The 20,611-nt window shown below is 40.9% G+C and overlaps 1 protein-coding gene across 1 annotated transcript in view; it reads left to right on the forward strand.

Moving 5' to 3' along the window:
• CLIP1 (CAP-Gly domain containing linker protein 1) overlaps positions 1–20,611 on the forward strand; it is a 162,090-nt gene that overhangs the window by 51,900 nt on the left and 89,579 nt on the right. Inside the window, 8 exon segments of the mRNA XM_029571802.1 lie at positions 931–1,156; positions 2,438–2,635; positions 4,366–4,469; positions 4,766–4,826; positions 13,853–13,957; positions 17,096–18,031; positions 19,327–19,443; positions 20,389–20,446. Of these exon segments, the coding sequence (XP_029427662.1) occupies positions 931–1,156; positions 2,438–2,635; positions 4,366–4,469; positions 4,766–4,826; positions 13,853–13,957; positions 17,096–18,031; positions 19,327–19,443; positions 20,389–20,446 (1,805 nt within the window).

Below are 20,611 nucleotides of genomic sequence, written 5' to 3' on the forward strand. Positions count from 1 at the left end.
CTTAAAAAGAAGCAAATTTTCAAATTCTGAGGATAGTGTGTTTTGGTTTTCTGTATTTACACTAAAACACACTTGGTTCATCTACTTATTTCACTCTGACAATATAGTTTATTTTTAATATAATAGGCATGTTACAAAATAGTGTACAATAAACAATGAAACCTATGGAATAAAACCTCCCTTGAGATCATACTTTTGTCTTCATAAATATATCATTTACAAAGAGTCATTGAATAAGAAAGCCTTAGTGAGTTGATGTGGGGTCTCATAATCATGATTTCTGGTAGCCATTGCATGGGATCTATGAGAAGGCCTGAGTGAATAGCCAAGCCTTGATTTGCTGCCTGAAGGTAAGGTAGCTCGCTTCAAGCCAAAGGGATAGCGGTAATTTGTTCCATAATTTTGGGATACAGTAGCTGAATTCCAGCTGTGATTTGTAGTATCATATGCAAGTTTTTTCTTTAAAACTCTAGTGTGGGTGTCTGAGGAAAGAAATATAGTTCTAATAAATATATAACTTGGAAGCAGCACTGCCAAAGTAGGAGCGAATATTTCACCACACAACACTAAAAGAAATCTAGACTGGAGGTTTTTTTTCCTCTTAGCTTTTCAAATAGTGTGATAGAAATGAAAGAAGGTGGCTGATATAAAGTAATATTTTTACAACTGATACCTGATTTATTAAAGGTGGAGAAATATATTTTCAATCTTTGGATTAAATTCATAGAGATTTAGAATAATATACTATGCATGAAAAGGTGTCTGAGTTAGATGGGAGGGGGAAAGAAGGTAAAAAGAAAGGTAATTGTAAAATGAAGATTTGTGTTACTGCAATCTCAGGAGAGGCCAGTTCCGATCAGAGCTGAAACATGTTTCTTGGTTTGGTAGTAGCTGACATTGAGCTTATCCATTCTACATATTTTTCTAAAGGTATTTTCAATGCCAAGCAAAATATGGTTTGTTTGCACCTGTCCATAAAGTGACAAAGATTGGATTCCCATCAACCACGCCAGCTAAAGCAAAGACAACCATAAGAAAAATGGTTGCAACGCCTTCAACACCATCTGCCCTGAAACGAAGTCCAAGTGCCTCTTCTATTAGCTCTATGAGTTCTGTGTCCTCCTCAGTAAGCAGCAAGCCTAGTCGAACCGGACTGGTGAGTTTCAGCTTTCATCTATTTGTAATAACCAGCCGTTCTGGATTGGGTGATTCCCTGCTCACCCAAACCCCCCACGCCCATCTTTCTCCCTCCGTGTTCTCTGCCACCACGTCTCCCAGAGGGCATGCCCACGTGCCTCAGGAGAACCTCACTGGCCTGACGTGCACCTTTGGCACTAAATGGGGGCTACCATGAACTTCGTTCTGACTGAACCTGCTCTCTGTGCTACAGCGCATAGTGCTATGGCTTGAGCCTTAAGGCTGGCCTCAATTTTATTAATCCTATTTAGTTTAATTTTTGGGGGTCAAAATTTAGTACTATTTATATCCATGTACTCCTGGTTTGAAGAAAAGTATGCTGTACAAATTTCTAGAATTAAACGGTAATGCAATTTCAAGTAAGTAAAAAGGGGTTGCCATTCAGGATAATGTGTTATGTATAATATATGTAGCGCTAATGTGTGCAGTGCTGTACAAGATAAATATCTTGATTGCTATCTAAAATAGTCACAAGTTAAATGTATGTGTGTTGTTGAGGTCCTCACACTAACTATAGATATAAGAACTGAATTCAGTTCTGTAGTTTTGGTAGTAACATAGTAGGTGACGTTAAAGACCAAATTGGGCCCATTCCATCTGCCCAGTTGAGATTCTTCCATTTTGGGTAGCTGAGCATATAAATTCCTATATTATATCCCAACACCAGAACTGCCCCTCCTCCCCCCCACCCATCATGTCTTCTTCCTGACTTATCAACACACTGTCCTTCTTTGCGTGTCCCAGACATGTCCAAAAAAAAAAATCCAGCTTCCCCATGCTCAATGAAGTTTGGTCTTTAATCATGGTTCCTCTTTGCAAGTTATCCCAGCCATCTTGGAAGCCCAATGCAGTCATTTCACTGCAGTTTAGGATGTGTAACTGCCACTTGGTGCAGGTTACCCCAGTGCCACCATGGAAGCCTGCTGTAGGCATATCCGTGCTGTTTGGGTCATGACCAATACTTTGTGCAGCTTACCCCAATCCGTTCTTGAATCCTAATGCAAGCTGCTGTTTTGGGTTGTAACAGGTTTACCAGAAATCTGTATTAACTCCTCAGGTATTGTAATAGTATATTTTTATTAAAGAGAAATTAAAAAGTAGTTGTCATTGCCATGAGTGTCAGAGAAAATTCCATAATGTTCTCTTGGCTCTGCCTGTGCATCTGTCTGTGGTTAGTTGATTTGCAAGGTTAGCTACTAGTGCCAATATCGACTGTGCTTTTATTCAATTTGTTTTGAAGTTGACAGAAACTTCCTCTCGATATACAAGAAAAATTTCTGGTACCACAGCTTTGCAGGAGGCCCTGAAAGAGAAACAGCAGCACATCGAGCAGCTCCTGGCTGAAAGGGACCTGGAGCGAGCTGAAGTTGCTAAAGCCACCAGTCATGTAGGAGAAGTAGAGCAGGAGCTGGCAGTAATCAGAGATGGCCATGATCAGGTACAGGCTTGTGTTTCCAATGCATTATACTCCAAGTAAAAACAATGTGTTTATTTAAATAAAAAATAGAGGGCAGTCTAATACTGAAATCAGGACTGACTTTATCCTGTCTTGAAAAAATAGAACCAATTACCGTATTTCCACGCATATAACCCGCGGGTAATGTGCGTTTTTACCTACCCCGCATGCCCCCCGCGGGGTATAAACGTGGGCGGGTTATCCAGAAAAAATTTTACAACCAATAAAGTTTCCCGACTCTGAATAGGCTGCAGCTGAGAGGAGTCCGTCCTATCCCTGCGCCCGGCCGCTTCCTGATTGGTCGCGTGTTAAATCTAGGCCGCAGGCGGGTGGGCGCTTGTTCCAGGCGGCGGCGGGGGCGGGTGGACGCGCGTTAGTTCGAGACGGCCGGCGGGTGGTCGCGTGTTAAATCTAGGCCGGGTCGCACAGGCGCGCATTCATTCACTGCCGGTGGGGGCAGCCCCCACCGGCAGTGAATGAATGCGCGCCGAAAGCAGCTTGTTCCAGGCGGCGGTGGCGGGTGGACGCGCGTTAGTTCGAGGCGGGTGGTCGCGTGTTAAATCTAGGCCGGGTCGCTCAAGGCAATCTAGGCCGGGTCGCTCAAGGCAGTCACATGCCGTGACGTCACGGCATGTGACTGCCTTGAGCATCGAATCGCAGGGGTCGCATTCATTCACTGCCGGTGGGGGCTGGGGCAGCCCCCACCGGCAGTGAATGAATTCATTCATCCAGGCGGAGGAGCCGGCTGCTTTCAGCTGCCGCTGCCGGCTGCTTTCGGCGCTCAAGGCAGTAGCGGCGAAAGCAGCCGGCTCCTCCGCCTGGATGAATGAATGCGACCCCTGCGATTCGATGCTCAAGGCAGTCACATGCCGTGACGTCACGGCATGTGACTGCCTTGAGCGACCCGGCCTAGATTGCCTTGAGCGACCCGGCCTAGATTTAACACGCGACCACCCGCCTCGAACTAACGCGCGTCCACCCGCCACCGCCGCCTGGAACAAGCTGCTTTCGGCGCGCATTCATTCACTGCCGGTGGGGGCTGCCCCCACCGGCAGTGAATGAATGCGCGCCTGTGCGACCCGGCCTAGATTTAACACGCGACCACCCGCCGGCCGTCTCGAACTAACGCGCGTCCACCCGCCCCCGCCTGGAACAAGCGCCCACCCGCCCGCGGCCTAGATTTAACACGCGACCACCCGGCTCCCGCCGCCCGCCTGGACCCACGCGGCCCTCCGACAGGTATTTAAAAATTTATTTTTTTTTTGAATTGCGGGTTATATGAGGAGGCGGGGTATATTAAAACTTTTTTTCATAAATCTTGAAAACCTGCGGGTTATGTGTGTGGGCGGGTTATATACGTGGGCGGGTTATTGTCGTGGAAATACGGTAATCGTAAGATCTGGGTGATCCAGTTGCTTTAGCCATTTGCACACATGAGGTTCTGCTTTCCTAATGGGTCAGCTTTTCCTGCAAAAATGGAACCCAACTGAAAGGGCTAGATCAGTGCCCCTGCCTACCTAAATCTCCTTTATCTTTGTGCTGTTCTCTGCTTCTGTGAGCTCCCAGTGTGTAGCTGGTTTACATAGAAACATAGAAATGACGGCAGAAGAAGACCAAACGGCCCATCCAGTCTGCCCAGTAAGCTTTGCACTTTTGTTTATCACTTTACCTCTGTTCACTCCTAGCCTTATTAATGTTGCTGTGTTCCATAGTATGTAATGGACATGGAAGCAAAGATGGATCAGTTGCGGACCATGGTGGAAGCTGCTGACCGGGAGAAGGTGGAGCTTCTCAACCAGCTTGAGGAGGAGAAAAGGTGAGTAATGTCAAAACCTTTGCTCACTGAATGTGTGTGGGTTTTTTTAGCCATCTAAACAGTTGTCGCTGTTCATATGCTTACCAGCGGTGGTTACATTTTCTGAGTAGTGAAGAGAATTAAAAACAGTTTTAAGAAAAAATTATCACCTATACAAGTTCAGATAGCACACAGCAGCAACAGAATTTAATTTACTTGCATTTTCTTAAGTTCTTGTTTCTTAAATAAACTTGTCAATAAAAACCTGCTTAGCAACATTTTAGCCTTTTTCAGAAATTTTAATTTCTGCCTAACAGGAAGGTTGAGGACCTACAGTTTCGTGTGGAAGAAGAATCCATTACCAAAGGAGACCTAGAGGTAAAACACACCCAGCGTTATAAACCACAACCTGAAGTACACAGGGTAACTAGCTTCCGATAGAAAGGGTTGGAAAAGATGTGCTAATATTTTGTATGTTCATCTTGCAATGAAAAGGTAGTCCTCAATCAGTTAGGATCAGCTTCATGAAGAATTTTATTTTGCTGTAGGCAGACAATGGAAGAAGATCATCAGTGCACAGAGCCTTACAGTGCCTGGGTTTTTTCAGCATGGCTGCTATAGCTGGGTGGCTGCAGTGCTGCAGATTAATCACTTCACTGGCAAAGTCTTTCACTGTCTTACAGTGTGCCTCTCTATTGCTTTTTTTAATTTTTTTTCAAAGATTGGTATTGGAATAAAAGCTTAATTGAACATGTTATAAAACTGGCGGTTTATTGTGAGCAAAGGCAAAAAATATATTTTGTGCTGAAAAATAGTATTGTAGAAAGCTACAGAATTATGTCAAATATAAGAAGTGAGAATAAGAGTGGTGGTTAGTAAATATTGAAGGAACCCTAAAGATATTGATTTATTTATGGTACACAAATTAAGTATATAAAAGAGATGGTGTTTGGGTACTTGCCAGGTTCTTGTGGCCTGGTTTTGGCCTCTGTTGGAAACAGGCTGCTGGGCTTGATGGACGCTTGGTCTGACCCAGCATGGCAATTTCTTATGTTCTTATGATGCAAATCAAGTTACACCTCCTGAATATCTTTTCAGTTTGGCTAAAATATCATACAGTATATAGAAATGGCCTACAAGGGAGGCCTTAGATGTACCTAACCAAAACAGTGATTTAGCATGAGCCCAGCACTGCCAGTTTTATAAAATGGGCTAATTAAAATGAAAATGTTGGATGTCTTCCAGTATTTAAACAAATGTTTCTTTTATTTGAAGAATGATAATATATTAAAATATAGTTTAATTCCCTCTGTATATAAACCTAGGTGAGCTATGCAAGCCATTGCAAAAGCTCATGGCCTTTTTGATAAGCCTTCCATTTACATAACTGGTTTTTGGTTTGTTTTTTTTTGCTTTTAGTTCCACTTTTAGGTTTTGTCTATCATCCTTCTTTTTAAATTACTTACTTGAAAGCCCCTTTAAAATCATCTTGCAGTCTGGTCCATGAGAGAACAAAACTCGTTCCTTGTTTTAAAGAATAGCAAACCATTTTGGATAGTCAGGTTTGAAGTATTCCTGAAAGGCTAAATTGCAAATGTCTTTAAGCTGGACTCATTTACGTTAATGCATTGGCTTCTCCCAAACGTTGTACGGAAACCACACACAAGTGCTGAGTAAGTCAGATGAAGATTTTTCCTACTTTTGCTAATAGAGATAGTTGCTAAAGTTTCTCAGTGTGGAGAACATCCCACGTTGCCTCAGAATCTATGCCAATAAAATGCTTAATTATACTTAAACACTAATTGAATAATCGGTTCTTAAAACATTCATTCAATATTTATATGCATGTTGCTTTCAAAGCTGTGACACAAGCGTATAACAATAAGTGTGCATAATGAACTAAATAACTCTGTAAACCCCTTTACATTTTAGTAAGGTGGTGCTTTTTGTTTAAAATAGCAACTTATTTTTTAAATCTGTAAATAGCTAGCTGATGAATTAGGTACAATTTAAAATTTGCTACTGCTTATTTGTACATAGGTAAATCCTAGTCAGTATGATGCTGCTGCTTTAGCAGGAAGCTTTTTAAAAGGAAGAGAAATCCAAATTGATATCAGTGTAAATACTTGTATTTCTTATGTGATATCGCACAAAAACCAGTTCCATGGTAATGAAAAGGATATCCCTCCTGTCCTTCATTAACTCCTTCATTCACACCAGAAATCTCACCAGAAAGGTTAAAGTGTGACAGAACGTAAAAGCTAATTACTTTGCACTGTTCCATCCAAACTGTTTATTGAAGTAAATCGCTTTCAACAAGGAAGGCAACAAAGCAAGATTATGCATCTCTTTTCTTCAACTTTTCAAACGGTTTCGAATGAAGCCACTTTGACGACTTGGGTTTTCCCGTTCTTGCAGTGACTTAGCAGTGTATCTGCATAAAGTATCCTTCAAGTATGTTCAAACCCAGCTCCTTCTCTCTGCCCGCTCTACCCAGTATCTGCTTTTCTTTTAGTACATAACTAAATATCTCTTAAGAGAAATGGGGAATTTGTCACCGTATTATTTAGAAGAGAAGATTACTATTGTGAAAATCTTGTCATGGCAGGAGGATATAGAAGCAGGATATCAACTTGATGGCAAATGAATGCGGACATTTCAAAAAGGTGGAAGAGCTTGATAGTATTAATTTATTAAACAGAATGCCTCAAGCCCACAATTGAGAAATTAGTCAGCAATGGTGGAGAATAGACATGATGTCCAGTAGCTGTAGGCAGACCATGACAGAATAGACATGATGTCCAGTAGCAATTCCTGGCTGAAGATACAAGAACATGTTTTTCCAGGGTTCTTATACCAGAAACTGGGTATCACTGCAGCACAGAGCTCACAGAACATGACCATCCAAAATCTGCGCCTACGAACCAGCAGGTTGTGTGCTACCGTGTGCTTCAGCACAGATTTCCCTTATGACAGAGTGACTAGAGAAACATCATCCTTAGTATTGGATACTCAGTATTCAGCAACACAGAATCTGCCTTAAATCAGCAGTGTGTGTCCAGAATAAGGTGCAGAATATACATTGGGCTAGTTTTACAAAATAAGCTCTGCACTTTGGCTGATGTTCCTATGTCACAAAAAGCTTCTGTTTTCACATCATGTTCCAGGGGCATTTTTTTTGGCTCGGTTTGCAGCTCAAATCAGAACCAGCCTCTGCTGGGTTGCAGTGCCAACAGCCTTAATTTGCAATTACCCAGAGATCTCCCCCCACCGACTCGGCCCATCCATCGCAGCAACAATCCTTGGCCAGGGGCCATAAAACGAGGTTCCCGAAATCTCAGTCATTAAGCAATGACTGAGATTTCCTTCCTGCCAGGGGCTGTGAACGCAGTCTCTGAGGTATCCTCAGTCAGCCCCAGAAGCAAAGTCATGGTCCAGGAAACAAAACTCAAGTCTTCTACATGGGCAGCACAGAGCACTACCACTCAGCCAGCCCAGCAGTGATATTTCTTGAGCCATGTGATCTGAAAAGTAACTTTTTACCTTAAATAAAGAAAAAACACCAAACAATGGAAGAAAATCCATGTTTTTGGTGGTGTACTAAACAGTTATTCAGGTGAGCCTATGCAACCTATTTATGAAGACATAACATTGAAAAGGAGCCTTCATGAAACAAAGAAGCTTGGCCTGGAACTGCTGCTTCAGGAGTTTTAGTATCAAATACAGAATCAAATTCTGCATTCCAAGCAGACACTTTTTTTTTTTTTTTTTTTTTTTTTTAAATAATCAGCTTGGAAAAAGCAAAACTTCAATACAGGTCTATATATATTATTAATAAATGATACAACTAGAGCTTTTATTTATATTGTAATTTAAGTCCATCCTAAACAAAAAGATAAAAGAAATTTTCATGGCGCAATCATGTCTGGGACATGACATACACAGGGTTTGAAATGAGGGCCCTGAACTAAACCCTTGGGTTCCATGCTTAACTCTGAAGACCAACAAGCACGCTGTGTAATTCAGCAAATCCCACCTTGATATATTAGAGTCTCTCTAAATAAGAGACCTTCCCCTAATGCATTTATTTTCATTAAATCTGTCCAAGAAAAAAAGCACCTTCATTTTGCAGGGCAGGTTTTAATTCAGTACTTGGACACTGAATGCAGACTCAAGAACAGGAGAGCTGTTAACCATTCAACACTTACATAGAAATGAAACATAGAAACATAGAAATGACGGCAGAAGAAGACCAAATGGCCCATCCAGTCTGCCCAGCAAGCTTCCCTCATTTCTTCTCCCATACTTACCTGTTTCTCTTAGCTCTTGGTTCTAATTCCCTTCCACCCCCGCCATTAATGTAGAGAGCGGTGGAGGAGCTGCATCCAAGTGAAATATCTAGCTTGATTAGTTAGAGGTAGTAGGAGTAGTAACCGCCGCAATAAGCAAGCTACACCCATGCTTATTTGTTTTTACCCAGATTATGTTATACAGCCCTTATTGGTTGTTTTTCTTCTCCCCTGCCGTTGAAGCAGGGAGCTATGCTGGATATGCGTGAGGTATCAGTTTTTTTCTTCTCCCCTGCCGTTGAAGCAGAGAGCTATGCTGGATATGCATCGAAAGTGAAGTATCAGGCACATTTGGTTTGGGGTAGTAACCGCCGTGACAAGCCAGCTACTCCCCGCTTTGTGAGTGTGAATCCTTTTTTCTTCTCCCCTGCCGTTGAAGTTATGCTGGATATGCGTGAAGTATCAGTTTTTCTTTTCCCCTGCCGTTGAAGCAGAGAGCTATGCTGGAAATTCGTGATGTATCAGTCTTTCTCCCATGCCGTTGAAGTAGAGAGCCATGCTGGATATGCGTCGAGAGTGAAGTATCAGGTACATTAGGTTTGGGGTAGTAACCGCCGTAACAAGCCAGCTACTCCCCGCTTTGTGAGTGCGAACCCTTTTTTCTTCTCCCCTGCCGTTTAAGCAGAGAGCTCTGCTGGATGTGCGAAGTAACAGTTTTTCTTTTCCCCTGCTGTTGAAGCAGAGAACTATGCTGGATATGCATTGAAAGTGAAGTATAAGAATGGAGTGATCAAGCTAGTTGAAAGGCATCAGGAATAGAGGAAGGTGGAGGTAGTAATTTGGATATTTGGTTTGGGGTAGTAACCGCCGTAACAAGCCAGCTACTCTCCCGTCTTTGTGAGTGCAAATCCTTTTTTCCACATTTCCTCTTGCTGTTGAATCTTAGAGTGATGTTGGAGTCACAGTAACCATGTGTATGTTTATTGACTAAGGGTATTGTCTCCAGGCAGTAGCCATCATTCTGGCGAGTCACCCACTCTTCATTGGCGGCCTCTTGACTTTATGGATCCACAGTGTTTATCCCACGCCCCTTTGAAGTCCTTCACAGTTCTGGTCTTCACCACTTCCTCCGGAAGGGCATTCCAGGCATCCACCACCCTCTCCGTGAAGAAATACTTCCTGACATTGGTTCTGAATCTTCCTCCCTGGAGCTTCAAATCGTGACCCCTGGTTCTGCTGATTTTTTTCTTATGGTAAAGGTTTGTCGTTGCCTTTGGATCATTAAAACCTTTCAAGTATCTGAAAGTCTGTATCATATCACCTCTGCTCCTCCTTTCCTCCAGGGTGTACATATTTAGATTCTTCAATCTCTCCTCGTACGTCATGCGATGAAGATCCTCCACCTTCCTGGTCGCCCTTCTCTGTACCGCTTCCATCTTGTCTTTGTCTTTTTGTAGATACGGTCTCCAGAACTGAACACAGTACTCCAGGTGAGGCCTCACCAAGGACCTGTACAAGGGAATAATCACTTCCCTTTTCTTACTCGATATTCCTCTCTCTATGCAGCCCAGCATTCTTCTGGCTTTTGCTATCGCCTTGTCGCATTGTTTCGCAGACTTCATATCATTAGACACTATCACCCCAAGGTCCCTCTCCTGCTCCGTGCACGTCAGCCTTTCCCCCCCCATCGAATACAGTTCATTCGGATTTCCGCTCCCCATATGCATGACTTTGCACTTCTTGGCATTGAATCTCAGCTGCCATATCTTCGACCACTCTTCCAGTTTCCTTAGATCCCGTCTCATTCTCTCCACTCCTTCCGGCGTGTCCACTCTGTTGCAGATCTTAGTGTCATCCGCAAAAAGACAAACCTTACCTTCTATCCCGTCCGCAATGTCGCTCACAAAGATATTGAACAGGACCGGTCCCAACACCGATCCTTGCGGTACAACCACTTAAAACCGCTCTCTCTTCAGAGAAGGTTCCGTTTACCATCACACATTGTCTTCTGTCCGTCAACCAATTTGCAATCCAGGTCACCACCTTGTCACTCACTCCCAAGCTTCTCATTTTATTCACCAGTCTCCTGTGCGGAACCGTATCAAAAGCTTTGCTGAAATCCAAGTATATGACATCGAGCGCTCTTCCTTGGTCCAATTCCTTGGTTACCCAGTCAAAAAAGTCAATCAGATTTGTCTGACAGGATCTTCCCCTGGTGAATCCATGTTGCCTCTGGTCCATCAATTCTCCGGACTGTAGATAGTTCACTATTCTCTCTTTCAGCAGAGACTCCATTACTTTTCCCACCACCGAAGTGAGGCTAACCGGCCTGTAGTTGCCAGCCTCCTCCCTGTTCCCACTCTTGTGAAGCGGGACCACCACCGCTCTTCTCCAGTCTCTCGGCACCACTCCCGTTTCTAGGGATCTATTGAACAGGTCACACAGCGGACCCGCCAGAACATCTCTGAGCTCCCTCAATATCCTTGGATGAATCCCATCAGGCCCCATGGCTTTGTCCACTTTCAGGTTCTTTAGCTCTTCCCACACATTTTCTACTGTAAAAGGATTTTCATCTATTCCACTTCCCTCCAGTTTCTTGTTGTGTAGAGATGGTCCTTCTCCAGGGTCTTCTTTAGTGAACACAGAGCTGAAGTATTCGTTTAATATTTCTGCCATTTCTTCGTCTGTCTCCACACATTGATCATTACCACCTTTCAATTTTACTATACCACTTTGGACCTTTCTCTTTTCGCTGATGTATCTGAAAAATGTTTTGTCACCATTTTTTATCTCCTTGGCAATCCTCTCTTCTGCTTGATTTTTTGCCAACTTGATTGTTTTCTTCGTCTCCCTCAGTTGATACAAATATTCTTCTTTGTGCTCCTCCCTTTGGGATCCTTTATATTTCTTGAATGCTGTTCTTTTAGCTTTAATTTTGTCAGCCACCTCCTTTGAGAACCAGATAGGTTTCAATTTTCTTTTGCTTTTCTTTGTTTCTAACATATAGAGCAGTTGCCTTGGTGATTGCTCCTTTTAGATTGGTCCACTGCTGATCCACATCTCTCTCATTCTCCCATCCTTTAAGTTCTTCCTCCAGGTACTTTCCCATTTCCTCAAAGTCTGTGTTTTTGAACTGTAAAACTCGGGTCTTTGTGGTTCTTTTCCCTATTCTATTAGTGATATTAAACCATACCGTTCGATGATCACTGCTGCTGAGGTGGGCGCCCACCTGGACATCTGAGACATTATCTGCATTATTGAGCAATAAGTCGAGTATAGCACCTTCTCTCGTGGGTTCCAACACCATTTGTTTGAACAAAGATACTTGCATGGCATCCATTATTGCTCTACTATTTTTAGTTTCTGCAGAGGGGATTTTCCAGTCTACATCTGGCATATTAAAGTCACCCACGATCACCACTTCTCCCTTCTTACCTATCTTATGGATGTCTTCAATCAGATCTCTGTCCAGCTCTTCCTTTTGGTTTGGAGGCCTGTAAACCACTCCAATATAAATGGACACTCCGTCATCTTTTTTTAGGTCGACCCATAGAGCTTCTTCTTTACCCCAACTTCCTTGTAGCTCAGATGCTTGGATGTTGTTTCTGACATAAAGAGCCACACCTCCCCCTTTTCTATCCTCTCTGTCCTTCCTTAACAAGTTGTAGCCTGGTATTGTTGTATCCCATTCATGAGATACATGGAAAGAGAAATATTCATGTGATGTTATTTAGCACAACGCGTTTGTCTTGTGGGCTTACTGAAGTTTTATGATTCCTAGAAAATCCTATAAAGTGGATGACGTTTGTTAAGCTTTTGAAGGTTGCTGCTGTTTCACACCTATTTGTTTCTTTATCGCTCCTGATAACATTTCTGTCTGAGCCCATCTCTTTTTACATTCCAGGTTGTCCAGTAGGTGCATTCTTTTTAAGATATATAAATGAGGAAAAGATTTGACGTAAACCCTTTCTCAGAATTACAGGTCTTCTCCAGATATTTTCTTTTGCTTTTAGTTCATGATATGAGATATAATCCTGAATTAGATCAGTGACATTTAATATGGGTAAAGGAGGATTTATATCTACAAAAATGGCTTTCTTTTTTAAGAGAAATGTTCTTCAGCAGTTCCATCAGGTGAACACATTTCCAACTAAAGAATTATGACTTTGTTCCATCAAAATAAAAATGTTTAAATTAAAAATGAGTGTAGAAAATCAGAAAGCTTCTTTACTGTAATGCAAAGCAGTACATTGGCTATCTTGTGACTGGGACATTGTTTCTCAGTGTTGGATAACCCCCCCCCCCCCCCCGTGCTGTGTGAATGAAGGAGTGGTGACCAATAGGAGGAATTGGGGGGGGGGGTACTTGTTTTTATCATTCATTTCTCTCCTCCTGAGAAGAATTGCCCTGGTACACAATGGGCCACCTTGTTTTGTGGCACGTGCTCAGCCTGATTGTGCCGAGAAACTCGAGCAGCTGCTTTCACTACATGTGATGTGTAGACAGAAGCTTATTTAACAGTGGAACACTCTGGAACAATGTGATATTAATTACTGTCAGGAAAGAGAAAAAGATGTCAAGTAACGTTGAGTATCCAGTTTTGATCTGTGTATGCTCATACAAATGAAATGTCTTTACTTATTCTTGAGATCTGAAGCTTTATTAAAAAGTTTTTTTTTGTAAATAAATCTCCCAGTGGAAAGCATAAAAATTACAGCTTTATAATAACTTCGTATGAGAATACTTTCTAAAAAAGAAAAAAAAATGTATTAGGTAGCAGTGAGGGAAAAGGGGTTTATAGCTTATTAAAATATTAACTGTCTAATTTATGCTGATAAACTTTCCTTACTTATCAATATAACTTATACTGGCTGCATGACTCTCCCTCTTTCTCTGTTTCCTTTTTGGGTTTTTTCCTTCTCTTTTCTTCACTTCACTCTCTTCCATTCTGTCTTTCTCACGCAAGCATTTCCTTGTTTCTCGTTACCCACTGCATTCTCTCTGCTCATGAGTGGTGGAAGGTACTGGCGGCACTGCCTGCATGGCTCCCTCCTCTTGTGCTGGCATGTGATGGTGGCACTGTTGTGTTCTCTTCCTTTCCCTTTTTACTAACAGACGCAGACCAGACTGGAACATGCCCGCATTAAGGAGCTTGAACACAGCCTGCTCTTTGAAAAGACCAAAGCTGACAAGCTCCAGAGGGAATTAGAAGACACTAGGGTAATGGTTTTCACTATTTAAATACACAAGACCTGCTTTAACGTGGTGGACGACACTGCCTGGTGAAAAATTCACTATCTGGTGCAAGCCCTATAAAATGAGATTACCTGACCAAAGCTGCATTAATAAACTGACCTAGAAATGACTTCCAGGCTAAAACCACAACAGATATTCATGTACATCTTAAATAGTCTCATAAAGACTGACCAGAGAACTCGAAGGTAAGGAAATATTCAAATGCAAATATAGGATCAAGAGAATAATCTGCAATAATTGACAATATTTTTATTATGAAAATGCTATTGAAAACATAGGTTGCTGCACATCCTTTTTCTCTTGCTATAAGGCCTAACCTCCTTTTACCATTTCACAGTTAGTATAGTAATCCCTCCTTCCCACTGTTTGCAGCTGTGAATATCCTTTGCATGGCCTTTTAATTCTGACGACCCATCAGAACCAGCTGATTGGCCCCAAGAAAACTTCCTCGCTTTGTCAGATATTTGATCCAACATGATCAAATCTTTTATGTTAGCATAAAAGATTTTGGTAGAGCTCAGAACCTTTTGCCTCTGCTGAGTTCCTCGCCTGCTGAATCCTCAGTTTTTAATCTTTAAAATTGATCTGCAGCACCCAGGTTCTTCATTCCCCCCTTCTTAAGCATGGAGTTGAATAAGATCAGCGGAGTTGAATTTGCTGCTAAATCAGCCCTTGCATTGCATCATGCTTAGATAATTTTAACTCTTCACTACTACAGTACCTCACATGCTTTCATGAAAGCATATTTGTAGATTTTATAAACTTGCACCATTTAGAATTTCTAAATCTAGAATATGTAAAGCAACTACAGTTGTTTAGATGAGCTTTACACAAATGGAAAAACCGGAAGAGCCTGCTTGTGTAGTCACCCAGAATGCATGCTTATTGTAAACTGAGATGCAAATATAGCAGGAATTTAACTATAAATTAGATTGCAATCCCCCTTGAGAACAGCTTGGTAAAGGAGGAGGAATATCAAATATTTATAAATTAACTACTTTCCATTAAATTTATGACCCCTGAGGTTTTGTTTTTTTTCAGCTTGTGATATTCCCAGCGTAGGTAATTGTAGCTGAAATGGTAGATTTTTTTTTTCACTCACAGCCACATTTTGGCTTTAATAAACATCATAGCAGTTGGGAACATTTTCTCAGTGCTGGTGTCTGTGCATTTTGTTGTTTTCAGGGTAGATCAAGCCCCCATTCTGTGAAGGTGAGTATACTGTGTAGATCCTACCCCTGACTGATGAATTCTGAGGGATTGCTGTGGTATAATGTGCCTTTTTATGGTTGAGTTCTCCGGAAACACTGCATTATTGTGCTCTGTTACATAAGCAACGCCTGTTGTCTCATTTGCATGATAAATACATGAACTAAAAAAAACACTCTGCACAAATTGAAAATTCTTGTAGATTAACATTGAAGACAGGTATAATGTTATATTATATTTTTTATACTGTCTTCTTAAAACAAGCCTCCAATGAAATCATCCCTAGGTTTTATTGTTTAATAATATATTGACCATACCTTGCTGCCTCTAGTACAAGGTTGAATGCCAGACATTTGTCATAACATAAACTGAATTTTCCGATGTCAAGAATTATTTTTGTTGTTGTAGTGAGTGTGGAACGGTTTATGAAGTTTGTGGATCTGCAGTGTCTGTTTTTGATTAGTACTCACTGAGTTGCAGGATTCTGGCATGTTCCTGTGCATGTGCTGTGGATGTGATAAATAATGGAAGTCAGGTGTTTAAAAGAAATAAACATGGTTGATTTACTAACCATGTCCCTTGAAAAGATACTTTTAACAGGACTGGATTGCAGTTGCCTGGCATGTTAGGTTTCCTTTTCTTCTCTCTTTTTTTTTTCCCTTTGATAGTCTTCTGCAGTAGTAGCAGATCCAAGTGTTAATGACAAGGCGCATTTATTTCCCTGCATGATTAATAACCAGACAAATTGTACTTGGAAGTCTTTGATCTCAGAACAGAATCTTACAGCAGTGGAATGAAGCTGATTTTAATTTGTAGTCAAAGCTGTCATCTGGATTATGATTTGAGTTTCACAAAATATTGCCCCTGACAAATAATGGTGCAGAGACACGAAGGTTCTATTTGTTTTCCGCTCTTGTTCGTTGGCCCTTTTCCATCGGCATTACCCGGTTGCAGTAAGCACAAGTAGGACAACTTTCAAGAGAGATCTTGCTGCCGAAGCACAGAGTTAGATGGCTGGATTCCTAGGTTTGAAACCTCTCCTCTGCTGACAGGCTAAGCATAGCTGCCTAGTTTAAAGTGGGATGTTCCTGCTTCCCTTATTGTGGCTCGGATTCCTCAGTTTTACAGTGCACGCCAGCAATCCTAACTGTTACTTAAGTGCCATCTAGTGTTCTATGCCACTACAGTCATGCAATGTTGGCAGTGAATAGGGTCTTGTCCAAAGTGTGATTTTTGTTTTATATTTTGTGGCAGTCAAAGCCAAAAATAGCATTTTATAATGGAACTGATCATCCTCACATTTTTTTTTTTTTGTCAATATTGCTCTAAAAAAAACCCCAACTGGCCTAATTTACTAAGTGTTTTTTTTTTTCCCATTGGGGAAAAAAGTTTAGTAAATCAAGCCCTAAATGCTTCCCAGAGTAGATTGAGATTTTTTTTTTTTTTTTAAATGATGTCCATCTCAAAAAATCAGATGCTCTTTTTTTATATTTATTTTTAGCACTACTGCAATAGTAAGAAAAAAGATTCTAGTATTAGTGCTGGAATGAAACTTCTGCAGTGACATCAGATGCTGTTGGAAGCTGTTACATGTACTGCAATTAATACTACCACTATGAGACTCCAGATATATTTCTTTGTTCAATACTGTTCTTGTGTATCATAGGAACAAATTGAGGATCCTACATATTTGTAAATTCTTTCAGACTTTGACCAGTCATCGTGTTGACTCCAGAAAGCTGCTGATGAATTGTCTACACAGGTTTAATTTCAGTGATTTTGAAGATTTTGCCTACTAACTTATGTTCTAATTTTGTTTTGTTTTTCTTTTATATGCACAGTATTCATGACTGAAGTATAAACATTTCCTTTTTAAAATGATGTTGATCTTAGGTAGCAACAGTTTCTGAGAAGTCTCGCATCATGGAGCTAGAAAAACACCTAAGTCTGCGGGAGAAGGAAGTACTAGAGCTTCGGCAGAGTGCTAAACAAATTGGTGATGTGGACACTTCTCTTTCTCTGTTAAAAGAAGTTAGCTGCTTGCAAGAACAGATTGCTGTAGTGAACCGGGAGCATCAGAATGAGATCAACCAAATGAAAGGAAGTCTAGAAAACACTGCAGAGTCTCATCAAAAAGAAGTTAATGCCCTGAAAACTAATACGGAAAAGATCTTGAGAGAGAATGAGTCTTTGAAAAATAAGCTTGAGCAGGCCAACAAGGAGAATACAAATGTGATAGAGCTTTGGAAGTCAAAGCTGGAGTCCGCTATTGTTTCACATCAAGAAGCAATGGAAGAACTTAAGTCTTCTTTCAGTAAAGGCACCAATGCCCAAACTGCTGAATTCTTCGAGGTGAAGACTCAGTTGGAAAAGCTGAAGTCAGAACATTTAAATGTAGTGGAAAGTTTAAAAATTAGCCAAGATGCTGAAAGATCTGCTCTTGTAAAAGAGATTGATGCTCTGAAGAGTAAGCATTTGGAAACCACGGAAGGAAGAGAGAAAGCTTTGGAAGACTTGAAGTCCAAGTTGGAAAGTGCAGAAGAACAGCATCTAATAGAAATGGAAGATGCTTTGAGCAAACTGCAGGAGGCTGAAATAAAGGTAAAGGAAATGGAGACATTGCAAGTAAAGTGCAAGGAACAAACGGAGATTATAGACCATTTTACAACTGAGATTAAGGCAGCTAAAGAAAAGCTTTTAAACCTTGATACACTACAGACAGCCAATTCTGAAGGTAAATTGGAAATTCAGACACTGAAGCAGAAACTTGAGGCAGCTGAGATGCAGATAAAGGAAGTGGAAACTGAAAAGATTTCTCAGAGTAGCCAGGTTTGTATCATATGCATCTTCAGTTTATTTTAATTCACATTTTGTTTTATTTCATCTGTTTTATGTGGTGATCTTTTTAAAATTAGTGACTTGTTAAAAGAGAAAATTTCTCTCCCTTTAACAAGCATGGTATTTCTCTGTCTGTACAAGGCTTACACTGCCTGTCTTTGATTCATGTTGTCATGCACTCACTCATTGATTAGGGCATTGCTTTCTTGGGCATTTTGGACTATTCAAAAAACAATTTTCCCATTGCCACAGAATGGCAGGAGAGAGAAAAGCCTTTATTGAATAAGTACCCTTTGTTCCAGTTTCTGATTTCAAACTCAGGTCTCATTAAAAACTCACTTGTTGCTTACAGGGGAAAAATTAAAGCCAGCTTCTGTTGACCATAACATTTTTTTGCTTTTCCTACCTAAGGTAATGACTGCCTACAGCTTATACTTGGCGTTCAGTATCCATTTATTTCCTAGCGTGTAGCAGAGTTGCTTAAACGCCTCATCTCCATTTCTTTATTTTCCCCACAAACCCCTTCCCCTCAGTAACTCTAGCAGTGGATATCTGAGAAACTGCCGTAGTTGTTCCAGCAGGCTGTGAGACAAAAATACATGGATTCCCTGTTCTCCAACAAGCTCTTGATCTTGTATTTGTTGTCCCCTGCCTTTTTCCCCCCCTTGGAAAATCATGTCTTATGTGTACCTCGAGAGAAGTTCTTTCAGAACTTGTATGATCAAATTATGCCCTAAATTATCCCCCAAGACCAACTCTATCCTTAAATCTAACACCACCAGAAATTTATCTTTTCATGAAATAGGATCAGTTATCTACCTAAATTTTTAGGTACAGAATATTTGAATACACCATTAGAATATTAATTTCCTGAGACAGTACCAAGATGCCAGGGATTTCAAAACAGAAAAAAAAAGTAATGTGGCATACAGGCTAACTTTGGGAATCTAAATTGTAATAGTAAAGTACAGCACTGTCATAGAGCAGGTGTTCAATGTGTACTGTATTTTCTGAGAGGTTTGTATTTACACAATTAAGATGCTGACTGGTTACATAATTAAGAAATGTCTTGCTTATAAGGCACATTTTAAGACAGACAAAAGGTAGTGGGATTTTTTTTTTATTGTTTAGCTTGGAACCAGAAGCTTGCTATTTGGTGTCATTGGATTTCTGTTAACTTTTTTTTTTTTTTTCATTACGTCTTTAATTTTTTTGTTTTCACTTCAAATTTGTTTTTATTCTCCATTCTGTCATTTAATTTTACTTTGCATCATCATCCTTGGTAGGCATCTGAGGTAGCCAAAGTACTACAGGAGCAGGATGAAAAGCTTGCTAGTCTTGAGAAAAATTTGTCTGCTGAGAGTCAGGTTAAGGATTCTTTGGAAAAAGAGCTCCAGGCTTGGGTAAGTAATTGTAATTGGAAAGTGAATATGAAATGATTGATTCAGCCAATGAGCTTCAAGCTTACCGTGGAATTATCAGACAGCAGAAACATAAACGTGTGTATAGGTGCGAGGACCACCCAGTTTTTCCAGTCAGGCCACCAGTTTGCCCAGTTAATATCAAGGTCAAGACCTCTCTGGTTCTTCATCCTGCATGCCCCCCAGTTGACTCAAACCCCTCACCCTGTCCTATAAGCCCTAAAACTTGAAATTTACAGACTTACTCCTCATCTGGAGCAGCAGTAAAGTTATGCGGATAACAAGCCGATGCGCGCTGCGGACTCCAGTTTACGCGTTCTACAGAATTACGCATGTAACAGGCCCCCCCCCCCCCCCATTTTCTATCCTCTTATTTTTGATGCCCATGTGGGTATATATGCGCATACTTCACAGCTTTTTAAAATCTGCATTGCTCGTGTATGTGGGCATTTTTGCGCGAGCAACACTTTTTTAAAATTGACCTCTTAGCTGTGAAAATACTAATTTTACAGGAATTGAGAAAATGCTGGTGGACGGGCCGTGGAATCTCTCCAATGCTCTGCTCTTTCAAAAACTACCACTGACTAATCCACCACTTGCAGATCCAGAAATCTGTTTTAGTGCATGCCTTCAGTGTCACCCACTTGCAGATTTCATTTTTGCAGTATGTTCTAGGTATTGGTGCATACTACATAGGGCAATTCATTAAATATTACTAGTTCTTGGATTTATTAATTGTATTGTCTGCAGTATGTAAATGCATGTTGTGTATACAGCATATTCCTGCCTCTTTCTTGAGGCAGGAGTGAAGGTATGGTAGAACAAGCTTAGTTTTCAGATGTTTGCACTTTGTTATAAATTGGAACTATAACATTTTGGTTTGCTGCTTAATACTTGTTTTTATTTTATGTTTTCCATTTGCTTTAGAAAGAGAAGTTTGCCAGCAATTCTGAAGAGTTTGAGAGTCTCCAAAAAACTCTGCAAGGTATGGTTTTGTTTTGGGTTTTTTTAAGTAGTTGTAAATTTTTAGATGGCAGGATATTTACAAAAGGAAGGGGCTTTACTGAGGGACTGAACTGTGTAAAATACAACAGCTCAGATTTTGGAAGAAAATTTATTTCGAAGCATCTTTAAGTACAATCAGAAGCAA

This window comes from Rhinatrema bivittatum, chromosome 11 (assembly GCF_901001135.1).
Source record: "Rhinatrema bivittatum chromosome 11, aRhiBiv1.1, whole genome shotgun sequence".
NCBI classification, from domain to species: Eukaryota; Metazoa; Chordata; class Amphibia; order Gymnophiona; family Rhinatrematidae; genus Rhinatrema; species Rhinatrema bivittatum.